We start from the raw sequence: 13,161 nt of genomic DNA on the forward strand, positions 1-13,161 counted from the left end.
ACTGTGAGGACCTCATGGGACCAAGGGGATCATTGTGGCACCACTGGAGCCCATGGAACCAAGGGGCCATGGTGACACAGCGGGGCTTCATGGACCCAGAGACCATTCTGACTCTGTGGGGCCTGATGGAACCATGGAGACCATGAGGGCCCTTCAGGGCCTCATGTCACCAAGGGGGCATTGTGACACCTCAGGGCCTCATGGAAGCAAGGGACCATTGGGACACTGTGGGGCCCCATGGAACCGAGGGCACATGGAACAGGTCTGGCTGGCTTGGCCTCCCAGGGGCCACCTGGCAGGTCTGGCTGATCTTGGAATGCCAAGGGCTGCCTCTCATCAGCTCCTGCAGCACTGGTGCTTTCTTTGCTATGGAAAAAAACTGTCTGTCTTTTCAGATACCCATTGCCAAAATTGGTACTCTCACTAAAAATTTCCTATATGAAAGTGTATCTCCGGGAAAAAAAACCTGCCAGCTCTAGCTGGCCTCTGGTGGTCACCTCTCATCTGCCCCTGAAACACTGAGGCTCTGTTGCTTCATTCCTGTAGAAAAGAACCAGCCTTCTTGTCCAGGGTTGATGGCCAAGATTAGAATTTGGCCTCCCAAATTCTGTATACCCAAGGATTGCGAGGCTATAACAAAAGTAGCCAGGGGAGACAGGTCAGGCTGGCCCTGTCCTCTGGTGATTTTCTAGGAGCTGAATGTTTTCATTTGAAAACACCTTGGAGAGGGCCCAGAGATCTCCCAAGCTGGGATTTTGAGGCCTCAGGCACATAATCACTACATACGGACAAAGGAGCTCTGTGCTCTGTGCTGTTGTGGTGGTTTTGCATCACACAAGTGATGTCCTGAGAGAAGCTACTGGCAGTTTCCTCCGTGTCTGAAAAAAACCAATCAGTAATTAGCTTTGAGAATTGACAATCTGTTAAAGCACTAAGGAAACTGCACACGCCTCTGTGAAGACACAAGTTAAAGAGGAAGAAGCCTGGCTGGGTCTCTTTCCCTTCTGGGCAGCAAAGAGGTGCCAAGGCCGGGCCAGCCCCCGTCTGGGCCGGGGCGGGCCGGGCGGCTCCTGCCGTGGGGCCGGGCCCCTTCCCAGGGAGCCCGCCAGGCCCCATCGGCTGCCGGGCAGGGGAGGGGAGGCCGCGGGGCCGAGGCCGGGCCGGGCCGTGGCTGCGCTTGCTGACATCTGGCCGCTGCCGAGCCCTGCCCCGCCGCCAGCCCGGGCCCAGCCAGGATCCGCCGGGCCCCAGGAGCAGCCCCGGGCCGGGCCGGCTCGGCCAAGCTTCTGCCGCCCTTGGGCTTGGCCCGCAACCAGCGGGCAGGGCCAGGAGAAGCCATCGGCCCCGGCCGTGCTGCTGCTCTGCTCTGGCCTGGCTGCTGAGATCCTGGCCCTGCCCCCAGCGCCGCCCAGCCTGACACAGCCCCAGCGCAGCCGCTGCACAAACCTCCATGGGAAAACAGCTCCGGCCGCAAGGACCCAGCCCGGCCGGGCTCACGCAACCATCTGCAGGCCCCGCCTGAGATATTGACTCTTCCTGTGCTTCCATCCTCCCTCCAGTGAGAGAAAAGGACAAAGTGCAGGCACACACAGGAGCAACGTGAAGACACCGAGGTCAGTGAAGAGGAAGTTGAGTCCCAGATGGGAGGGATGAGGAGATGCCTTGATCTTGGGGCTGAAATCCTCTGGTAAAGCTATGGAGAAGGATGGAATTGATACATCAGACTCTCTTTTTCCCTATAACGCATTGAAAAGAATGGGGAGATGACTTGTTCAGCAAAGGCCTCCATGCTAAATTAAGCAAATGTTGAAGTAGCTGTGATCCCATGAGAAGTTCGAACACTGAAAGAGAAAAGAGTGATGAGACCCTGTGCCCCCAGGGAGAGAAGAAGAAGACCTCTGTTCCCAGAGATGAAGATGATTTCAGAAACAGATGAAGAGGACCTTTGCTCTTAAACAGCACATCTGTAAATTAATACCCCATAAGTTGGCATGGCCCCTAAACACAGCTGTGGGAAAAGCTGTGAAAAAATGGGAGGGACTTCATGATTTCAGTTTTTCTGAGTGGCTGCTATTTGTGGAAATTCAGAGCAAAGAGGGAACTGTTTTCTTATGGAGAAGTCTCCACAGCATGAAAGAGAGAATACTCTCCCTAAGTGAAGTGAAGAAAGACTATTCTAGAGGTGGTAAAATGACTGAAAATTTTAGGTTTTGTCCCTTAACATTCTCAGGTTTTATGGACAGGGGAAGTGTTCTGACAGTTTTCTTCTGATTTGTATTACTCTTCGTTTTACTTACTATAGTAAACTTTTCTATATATACCCTTTTAATTTTAGGTTTTGTCTCATTTAATTGTCCAGTTGTATGGAGAGAGGAAGTGTTCTGAAAATTTTGTTCTGTTTCTTATTACTCTTTCTTATACTTACTGTTAATAAACTTTTCTTTATACCCTTATAAAGTTTTGAGCCCACTTTGCCTTTCTCCTAATCCTACCTTACAGCAGGAAATGAGTAAGTATATTCTAGTGAGTGCACTGGTAATTAGCCAACACTGAACCCACCACACTAATTGATGCATTGGCTAAGAAATCTCAAACTGGTGAACCAAAATCTCTACAGAAACCTTCCTGAGCAACTGCCCCAGACCAGAGGGAAATCAAGGCAGAGCCATGGTTTGTCAAGACTTGCTTCATCCTAATGAGCCCCGTGGTGCATTTGGAGCTGAGCCCTGGAACCTCAGGGCCTGAGAGGAGATTGCACAAACCTTTCCAGGAGTAAAAGGCAGAAAAAAAGCCCAAAGTGTCTCGAGGCATTAATGAGTCACACTGAGGTCCATCCCCAACACAGGCTTTTCATGGACTCCTTGGAGGAGAGAATTGGAGGCCAGGATGGCACAAAAACCTCTCAGAGATTCAAAATGGCACAAAAATCTCTCAGTGTGGAAAGAAGAATCCAAAATACCTGAAAAAAGTTGAGTATCTCAAAGCATTAATGAGCCCCACTGATTGTCAGTACAAAGCTCTCAAGGGACTCGTTAAAGCAGATAATTGGGGCCATGATTGCACAAACCTTTCACAGAGTCTGTATCCAAAGGGAAACACCAAGTACCTTAAAAGAACTGAAGTACCTTGAAGCATTAATGAGCCCCACTGAGTGTTGTTCCTGACAAAGCCTCTCCAGGGACTAATTACAGCAGATAATTGGAGGCCATGATTGCAGAAAGCTCTCAGAGACTGCAAGGCAAAAGCCAAAGCCAAAGTCCTTTGAAAAACCTGCAGTCCCTGGGAGCATTGTGGAGCCCCCAGGGCCATTGCTGAGCAAGGCTCCCCAGGGACTCCTTCCAGCAGATCCTTGAGGCCACTGGGATGTGGGCTAGGGGGGGATGCTGAGGGCAGGACAAGGGGCTGACAGTGCCCAGCCTGGCTGGGGCTGTGCCAGGAGGCCCCAGGGCCTCAGGACAAGGTGTCTCCTGACAGCCCTTGGTGGCACAGACCCTGCTGTGCCCCAGGCCACCAAGACTTGGCTTCTCTTTGTCCCCACCTGTCATCAGTGCCTCCAGTTCTCTGCTCTGCCTGGGGCCTGGGGACACTTTCTCAGTCGTGTCCCTCACTGGGACCCATTAAAAGTCAAAGAAATTTGGAGTTGGATTCTGACTTGGAGCTCTGGAGAGGTTTCTGCAGCTCCCTCTCAGGGCCTCATGTTCAGGGCTTGAGCACAAAGCCCCAGAGGCTCATTCAAGTCCTTGTGCTGTGTCTGTGCTGCTGAGCTGGGCCAGGCTCCTGGCACAGAGGGTGATGCTGGTAAGCAAGCAGAGCTTCAAAAGCACATTTCTCTGGATGAGCAGCTCTTCTCCCAGCCCAGCAGGGCTGGGGCACTGCCTGCAGCCAGCGCGGGCACAGCCCAGAGGCACAGAGAGCTTCAATCAGTCAGGGCTGGGAAGGTGCTGAGAAGTGCCTGGGGCAGAATCACTGCCAGCCCTTGGCACAGGAACCTCTGGCTGCAGGACAATGCAGCTGCAGCTCCTGCAGTGATCTCCTCAAGCTGGAACATCCCAATGCCCACAGACCCTGTGACTACAACTCTGAGTATTTCTGGTGCAGGGCAGGTGAAATGCTCATGAAGCTCTGACATGCTGAGGGGTTCTGATCAGTCATAGAATATTTCCAGGACAAGGATTTGATAAAAATTTGGAGATTTCCAAAGACTTTGTATTCAGTTTCCTTCTACTGAAGGATGGCAGGGAGGGAGGGATGAATATTAAAGGATGATTATGAATTATTGATTATTAATTTTGACAACTGCCTGAGACATCAGAACTGTTACCTTTAGTGATCAGTAGGTTCAGTGGAGATCCCTAATGTGCTTGCAGCCACTCTGCCCATGGACAGCACCAGCATCACCTTTGCTGGAGCCATCAGGCTCAGTCTGAGCTGTCCTTTCTTCAAGCTGCAAACAGAACCTGCCCCCAGCCAGTGCCCTGCAAACAGGCAGGGTTCTGTCAGGCCAAGGAGAGTGCACAGAGATTTGGGGTCTGGGAGTGCTGGCACAGAGAGATCAGGCACAGGGAAACACCTGCAGGAGGAAAATCTCCAGGAAGCAGAGAGAAGATCAGGGAAGGAGAGAAAACAAAAGCCAGAAATGCTGTGGCAGGGAGAGTTCAGAGATGTGCAGAGGATCCCCTCCAGTGCAGCCCCTCCCTCTGCACAAGCCCCCTCCCTCCTGTGCCCCCATCCAAGCCTCTGCCCTCAGGGCTGGGGCTCCAAGGCGTGCAGCCCCTCCTGTGCAGGCAGAGCTGCAGCAGAGCCGTGGGGCAGCTCTGCAGCCCCGGGCCCAGTTCCCTCTGCAGAGCACAGGGCTGGCAGCAGCTGCCCGGCACTGGGGGCTCTGGCAGGGGGCACAGCTGGCTCAGGGTGACACAGCTGTCCCCAGTGCCCGGCTCTGGGCAATGCTGGCAGTGCAGACAGGGAAGGAGCTGCATCTCCCTTCATCCAATGCCATCAGAAGGACACTTGGAAGTCTCCCTGAGATTTCAGTCCAAGCTGGGAGCTTCAATCCAGGGTGCAAACCTGTCCTAGAGCATCTCTGAGTTATAAGATTGATAGGGAAAGGCAGAGGTGTTGTGACACTGAAAATGCTGTTGGGTTGTTGAAATGAGCAACGTGAGTCCTTGGCTCCAAATGTGGAGCTGGGCTGTGCTGGATCCATCTGCTTTCAACAGAACCTTTTGACATTTTAGGGGAAGCATGGGAAGCTGATCATCCTCCACCTGAGAAAGGTTAAAGCCCAGAGAAAGTCTGAACAGGTCAGAATGAAAGACCATCTCCGCCCACTATCTTCGCATCACTTTGCCTCACAGGAAATGCTCTGGTCTTCATGGACGCAGCAGAAATGCTGAGGGTTTCTGATATACAAGAATAACAGGAATGACATGGGCCAGCTTAAAAAGAAACCCCAGAACTCTTGAACAGAAAAGAGTGTCTGTGTCTCTTCCATAGGAGGGTGTATGAGAAATGCCTTTGATTTCGGTTACAGGTATCTCCTCTGACAATTCCCTGTCCTTTTTTCCATGAACAGGTGCCCATGTGCAGCCACAGCAAATGTCCAACAGCAGCTCCATCAGCCACTTCCTCCTGCTGGCACTGGCAGAGACGCGGCAGCTGCAGCTCCTGCACTTCTGCCTCTTGCTGGGCATCTCCCTGGCTGCCCTCCTGGGCAACGGCCTCATCATCAGCGCCGTAGCCTGCAGCCACCACCTGCACACGCCCATGTTCTTCTTCCTGCTCAACCTGGCCCTCAGCGACCTGGGCTCCATCTGCACCACTGTCCCCAAAGCCATGCACAATTCCCTCTGGGACACCAGCACCATCTCCTACACAGGATGTGCTGCCCAAGTCTTCCTAAATTTTTTCTTTCTTGCAACAGGGTTTTATCTCCTGACCATCATGTGCTATGACCGCTACGTGTCCATCTGCAAACCCCTGCACTACGGGACCCTCCTGGGCAGCAGAGCTTGTGCCCACATGGCAGCAGCTGCCTGGGCCACTGCCTTTCTCAATGCTCTGATGCACACAGCCAATACATTTTCCCTCCCCCTGTGCCATGGCAATGCCCTGGGCCAGTTCTTCTGTGAAATCCCACAGATCCTCAAGCTCTCCTGCTCCAAATCCTATCTCAGGGAACTTGGGCTTCTTGCTGTTAGTGTGTCTTTGGCATTTGGTTGTTTTGTGTTCATTGTTTTCTCCTATGTTCAGATTTTCAGGGCTGTGCTGAGGATCCCCTCTGAGCAGGGACGGCACAAAGCCTTTTCCACCTGCCTCCCTCACCTGGCCGTGGTCTCTCTGTTTATCATCACTGGGGCATTTACCTACCTGAAGCCCTCCTCCATCTCCTCCCCAGCCCTGGATCTGGCCCTGTCACTTCTGTACTCAGTGGTGACTCCAGCCCTGAACCCCCTCATCTACAGCCTGAGGAACCAGGAGCTCAAGGCTGCAGTGTGGAGACTGATGACTGGATGGTTTCGGAAACATTAAACTGCTGGCCAATTTCTGCAAATCACTTGTAATAAATGTCATCTTTGATACTTGTTACTTGTTTCATTTTGGAGGAATTTTTGTTGGGGTATTTTTTTATTATTTTTTCAATATTGTCCACGAAAAAAAATGTCATCGTTTCTGCTATTTTTCATTTTGTTTCCCACCAACTTCCCTGTGGCCACAGACTGTGTCAATGAGAGGCTCTGCTCTCGATAGCTTTAAAGGCACAAAAGCATCTCCCAGCAGAGTTTTCTGCAGAGATGCCCTTTTGTTGCCTTCTCTGGAGCTGCAGCAGCAATGTCTGTGTGCAGAGCTGGGGGCAGATCAGTGCTGGCACAGCAGCTGTGCCCAGCAGCAGCAGCAGCACTTGGTGTTGCCAGTGCTGCTCCCGTGGCCCTGCCCCGCTGCCCTGGTGGCCCTGGTGTTGCTGCAGGGCCTGAGTGCTCTCGGGGCCGGGCACAGTCCTGGGGGTGGCAGTGCCGGGGCTGCAGCAGGGACAGGCCATGGGCACTGCTGGGGCAGCGCTGACGTCTCAGGCCAGGGCCTGGGGGCTCCAGGCTCCTTGCCCAGGCTCTCTCAAGAACACGGCCAGGCCAATGCTCAGCACAGAAAACCCCCTTGAGCAGCCCCAGGCTGGCCGTGGGCAGGCTGGGGGCAAACAGCACGGCTGGTGCTCTGCCAGGGCCCTGGGGGAGACGGGAAGGAGCAGCAGAGCAGGGGCTGATCCATCCCCAGTGCACTGCACAGCCCAGGGCAGCGTCCCAGAGCGTCCTCATGGAGCTGCCAACAACATCCCCCCTCTGCAGCCCTGGCCTCTCCCCCAGCTCACACAGGTGCCGCATCCTTGCAGGCACAGACACGGCAGCGCTGGCTCAGGAGCCCCTGTTTGCATTGCACACAGCAGGCGGGAGCACCCCCGTGCTGGTGCTGTGGGGACATGAACCTGAGGCAGCACAAATGCCATCAGCCCCTGGGGCCAGGAAGGGCTGGGGGACGCCAGGGAAAGCACTCAGCTTTGTCCTGGCCTCTGCACTCAGCCAGAAAGTTTGTTCCCATCAGCTGGGACTTTCCTGTCCCACTGCAGACGCTGTTGCTCAGAGCCAGGGCTGCCTGGCAGCCACCCCCAAACTGCCCTGAGCATTTCCTTGGCTTCACCTTTGTGTCGCCTTGTCTCCCCTGAGCCTTCTCTTCTCCAGGATAAACAACCCCAGCTCCCTCAGCCGCTCCTCACAGGACTTGTGCTCCAGACCCCTCACCAGCCTTGTTGCCCTTCTCTGGACACGCTCCAGCCCCTCCATGTCCTTCCTAAATTGGGGGGCCCAGAACTGGACACAGCACTTGAGGTGCTGCCCAACCAGTGCCCAGCACAGGGTAAGAATCCCTGCCCTGCTCCTGCTGGCCACACCATTCCTGATCCAGCCCAGGAGCCATTGGCCTTCTTGGCCACCTGGGCACATGGCTGGCTCCTGTCCAGCCTGCTGTCCCTCAGTCCCTGCAGGTCCCTTTCTGCCTGGCTGCTCTCCAGCCCCTCTGTCCCCAGCCTGGAGCGCTGCAGGGCTTGTTGTGGCCAAAGTGCAGGACCCGGCACTTGGACTTGTTCAACCTCACCGTGTTGGATTTGGGCCCTGGATCCAACCTGTCCAGATCCCTGTGCAGAGCCCTTTTATCCTTCAGCAGATCAACACTCACACCCAGCTTGGTGTCACCACGGTTCCATGAGGCCCCAGAGTGTCCCAAAGGTCTCCATGATTCCATGAGGCCTCCCAGTGTCTCAATGTCCCTTTGGTTCCATGGGACCCCTTGGTGTCACCAAGTCCCTTGGATCCTTGGGCCCTGCAGTGTCACAATGTCACCGTGGTCCCCCAAGGCCCTGCAGTGTCACAGTGGATCCTTGGTTTCATGAGGCCTGGCAGGGCAGCAATGCTCTCCTTGTTCCTGCTGTCTCCCATGCCCCCACTGTCAGGCTATAGAAGAACACCTGGCCGATGAAGGGGAGTTGGAGTGGGTACCTACTCGAGGAGGGAGGTAATAATAAAAATTCCTCCCAATTCCCCCTCCCAAGCCAGGTGCCACTTCAGATTAGGAATGATCCCCTGTATCTGGAGAGTCAGCCAGATGGTTTAGAAGAAAATTATCTGCCCAGTGAGCCTCCCCATTATGATTCATCTGTGAGACAGATCACCACCTCTGACATCAAAAAGGAAAGAAGGGTAATCGTGGTGGGTGACTCCCTTCTGAGGGGAACAGAGGGCCCCATATGGTGACCAGACCCACCCCACAGGGAGGTCTGCTGCCTCCCTGGGGCCCGGGTATGGGATATCACTGAGACACTGCCTGGGCTGATTCAGCCCTCTGATTATTACCCACTGCTGATACTCCAGGCTGGCAGTGATGAGATTGAAAAGAGGAGTGTCAGGGCAATTAAAAGGGACTTTAGGGCATTGGGTCAGGTGGTTATTAGGACAGGGGCACAGACAGTCTTTTCCTCAGTCCCTTTGGAGTCTGAGAAAAACGGTGAAAGCAAGAGGAGAAGCTCACATTATCAACGAGTGGCTCAAAGGTTGGTGTCATCAGCAGAATTTCAGATTCTTTAATCATGGGGCAACTTTTACAGCACCTGGCCTGCTTGGACCAGACGGGCTCCATCTTTCTGTGAAGGGCAGAAGAATTTTAGCTTATGAAGTGGTATAACTTGTTGAGAGGGCTTTAAACTAGGTCTGAAGGGGGAGGGAAATGCATCTGGGCTTTCTGGAAGCAGGCCCAAGGGTGGTAAGCCTGAGTTAGGGGTGAAATCAGCAGCCCAGCTGAGGTGCATGTACACCAATGCACGCAGCATGGGTAACAGACAAGAAGAGCTGGAGGCCATGGTCCAACAGCAGAGCTATGATGTTATTGCCATCACAGAAACATGGTGGGATGACTCACATAGCTGGAGTGCTGCACTGGATGGCTGCAAGCTCTTCAGGGGAGATGGGAAAGGGAGAAGAGGTGGAGAGGTGGCCCTTTATATTAGGGAGGGTTTTGGCACCATAGGTATTGAAACGTATGAAGATGAAGTTGAATGTCTACGGGTGAGAATTAAGGCTGACATCCTACTGAGAGTCTGTTATCGTCCACCCAACCAGGAAGAAGAGGTGGACAACTCATTCTATAAGCAGCTAGAGAATGTTTCTGGATCATCTCCATTTCTCAGTGCAAAATTTCTCAGTGAGAAATTTCTCCATTTCTCAGGGCGACCTGAGAAGGGAGGGGGGAATGCACCAGCACAGGGCCCATGGAACCATGGAGACACTGAGGGGACTCGTGGAATCATGGAGACCATTGGGACACTATGAGGCCCCATGGAATAAGCAAAGCACTGGGACACTGTGAGGCTTCATGGAACCAGTGAGACCATTGTGACCCTGGGGGTCCACACGGAACCAAGAGGACCATTGTGACACTGTGGGGCCGTGTGGGACCAAGAGGCCTTTGTGACACTGCAGGGCTGCATGGAACCAAAGGTCCATTGTGACATTGCGGGGCCTCGTGTCATCAGTGGTCCATTGTGACACTGTGGAGCCAAAGGAGACCTTTGTGACCCTGCAGGGCTTCATGAAACCAAGGGGCCATGGTGACATAGAGGAATCCCATCAAACCAAGGGTTCATCTTGACACTGCAGGGCTGCATGGAACCAAAGCCCCAGGGTGACACAGAGGGGCCTCGTGTCATCAGTAGTCCATTGTGACACTGTGGAGCCAAAGGAGACCATTGTGACACCACAAACCACCAGGGTCCAAAGGTCCATTGTGACATGGTGGGCCTCATGGAACAGAGGAATCACGTGACACTGTGGGGCCTGGGGAACCACAGAGACCATTGGGACACTGTGGGGGGCCCATGGAACCAAGGGAACACGGAACAGGTCTGGCTGGTTTGGCCTCCCAGGGGCCACCTGACTGGTCCAGCTGACCTTGGCATGCTGAGGGGCTCTTCTCATCTGTTATTGAAACACTGGGGCTCTGGGATTTTCTTCCTATGGAAAAGAACTGCCCTTCTCCTCCAGGCACCCCTGGCCAGAATTGGGATTTCTCCTCCAAATTTCTTTATGTCCCGACATTGTTCCCATGGGAATATTGCCAGGACAAGTCTGTCTGGCAATGGTTTCATGAAGGTCACTTTCCATCTGTCCCTAAAACATTTGGGGTCTGTGCTTTTCTTTTTTATGGGAAAGAACTGTCCTGCTTCTCAAGGTGCCCATGGCCAAAATTGGCTTCCACCTCCAAAATTCCCAATCTCCAAAGACTGCTCCCAGACAAAATCTGCCATTCCTGACAAGTCTGGCTGGCCTTGGCCTAGGGAGGCTCTCACCTGCCTTCCAAACACTGGGACTCTGGGCTTTCCTTCCTATGGAAAAGAACCATCCTTCTCATCAAGGAGCTCATGGCTACAATCGAGATTTCACCTCCAACATTGCCTGTTGTGACAGACTGGAGGAGATTGTTGGCTGGAAACATTTCATGTGTGGGGAGGAAGGGGCAGGTCCAGCCTTGCCCTGCCCTGGAACCCCAGCCCTGCCCTGCCCTGGAACCCCAATCCCCCCAGAGCCTCTATCCCAGCCCAGCAGTGGCTGCCAGTCCCTGGCACAGCACAGGCAATGCTCCACAGCCACCTCTGGAGCCCCAGCCCAGCTCCTGAGTGACCAAATGACCCCAAGTCCCACCTGGGGGAAGGGCCCAGGAAGAACAAGGGGTATTTAAGGCTGACCACAAGGCAAGCACACATCTTGACCCTAAATCCTCTTGGATTTTCCATCTGAACACCACTGGAAAACAGGAGTTGGTAGCTCTGTGTGTGCTTCTCTATATCTTGTTTTTCTCTCTTTTTGTGTCTACTTCTACTTCTGTCCTCTTGCAAATGTTGATTAACTTAAAATTGAACAGGCATAGAGTTTGTGAAGTTGAATGGGCCAAGTTAATTCATTGAAAACTGTTTTTTGTTGACTGAATGTCATATTAAACCTTTTGCCAAAGTTGCTCTGATTTTCTAAAGTTCCCAGTAAAGGCTGTTTGGTTGTCTGGAGCTCCTGAGAATCCCTTGTGGGTATTTCTCCAGTGCATCCAACACAGAGTACACAAACAATTGTAATTCCTTATAAATGTCTCCCTGAGAGAGTTTTTTAGTGGATGGGGGTCAGGGCTTGTGTGTCCTGCTCGGCACAGCCCAGGCAGGGCTTTCACAGCCCCATCCCACACTCCATTTCCCAGCTGGAGCCCCTGCTGCCTCTGAGTTCTGCTGCCCCAGCCCCAGGGACGCTCTCCTTGTCTGCCCATTCCCCCACGGTCTCTGGGCAGGGATGGCCTCAGTGGGGGCTGCTGACATCCTCAGCACCTTGGAGGCTGCTGCTGAATTTTACTGCTCCAGAGGCTTCTCCAGCCTTCAGCTCTTCTGTTCAGGAATTCAGTGCCCCAGGGCTCATTAACATTACACCTTAACAAGCCAAGCCTCTGGGAATAATGTAATTTAAGTTTTCAAATATTTTGTGGTTAATTAGACAGATTTCAGAAGTGTATTCAAAGTGAATGTATTTTTTTTTTTTCAAAGATAGTGAGAAAAAAAATTAGGTCCTGTTTAGTTTTTTTTTTTTACTGCTAATACATTGATATGTGCAATCTCCAATGGACATTGAATCCAAGAACCTCCTCATGCAGTTGGAATAGATATGAAAATCAAGACACTTCATGGTTGACAATCAATCAGACTCTGTCCCTACCCCCACCCCACCATTTCCCCCATCCAAGCCCTGGGCAGGGATGGCCTCAGTGGGGGCTGCTGACATCCTCAGCAACTTGGAGGCTGCTGCTGAATTTTACTGCTCCAGAGGCTTCTTCAGCCTTCAGCTCTTCAGTTCAGGAATGCAGTGCCCCAGGGCTCATTAACATTCAGAACACCTTAACAAGCCAAACCTCTGGGAATAATTTAAGTTTTCAGATCTTTTGTGGTTAATTAGACAGATTTCAGAAACCTATTGCAAGTGAATACACTATATTTAAAAAGACAGTGAGAAAGATTTTTTAAGTCCTGTATAGTTTTTTTTTACTGTTAATGCATTGATAACTGCAATCTCCAATTGACACTAAATCCAAGAACCTCCTCATGCAGTTGGAATAGATATGAAAATCAAGACCCTTCATGGCTGACAATCAATCAGACTCTGTCCCTACCCCCACCCCACCATTGCCCCCATCCAAGCCCTGGCACTCAGAGCAGCCTTGTGCAAATCTGAGCTCCCTCCAGCCCAGGCTGCACCTGCAGCTTTCAGCTCCTTGGCTCCAACTCCCACCTGCTTTCCCTGGAGAAGGAGCTGCCCGAGACACAGAGGGATGTTCATTTCTTGTCAGCCAACAAAGCCAAAGGAAGGCACAGCTCCATCCAATGCAAAAGTCATTCCTCTGCTGGCTATTAAATCCACTTTGCACAGCAGACAGTCTCAGAGCAATGGAAAACACCTTCTGTGCCCAGCACAGATCCCAAGGTGCCCCCAAACCCTCCCTGCCCCAATTCTGCCCAGATTTGCTCTTTGCACACACCAGTCACAGGCTGAAGTCAGGAGCTCCCTCCATGGCCAGAGGGAGGAAAAGAGGGAAAGT

General features: G+C 52.7%; 1 protein-coding gene and 2 pseudogenes across 1 annotated transcript; 2 read left to right on the top strand and 1 right to left on the bottom strand.

The window, feature by feature from the left end:
* The window catches only part of LOC128820668 (uncharacterized), a 1,438,581-nt pseudogene that overhangs the window by 1,345,721 nt on the left and 79,699 nt on the right, over positions 1–13,161 (bottom strand).
* The window catches only part of LOC128820667 (uncharacterized), a 2,212,279-nt pseudogene that overhangs the window by 806,233 nt on the left and 1,392,885 nt on the right, over positions 1–13,161 (top strand).
* LOC128820741 (olfactory receptor 14A16-like) lies at positions 5,568–6,573 on the top strand. The gene has a single exon (XM_054001563.1). The coding sequence runs from the start codon at positions 5,596–5,598 to the stop codon at positions 6,526–6,528; it is 933 nt and encodes a 310-aa protein (XP_053857538.1). The 5' UTR covers positions 5,568–5,595; the 3' UTR covers positions 6,529–6,573.

This window comes from Vidua macroura, chromosome 30, assembly GCF_024509145.1.
Source record: "Vidua macroura isolate BioBank_ID:100142 chromosome 30, ASM2450914v1, whole genome shotgun sequence".
Lineage (NCBI taxonomy): Eukaryota > Metazoa > Chordata > Aves > Passeriformes > Viduidae > Vidua > Vidua macroura.

What these genes read in the sequence shown, in the direction of transcription:
- LOC128820741 (XM_054001563.1), top strand. Translation starts at nt 5,596, where the DNA reads ATGTCCAACAGCAGCTCCATCAGCCACTTCCTCCTGCTGGCACTGGCA.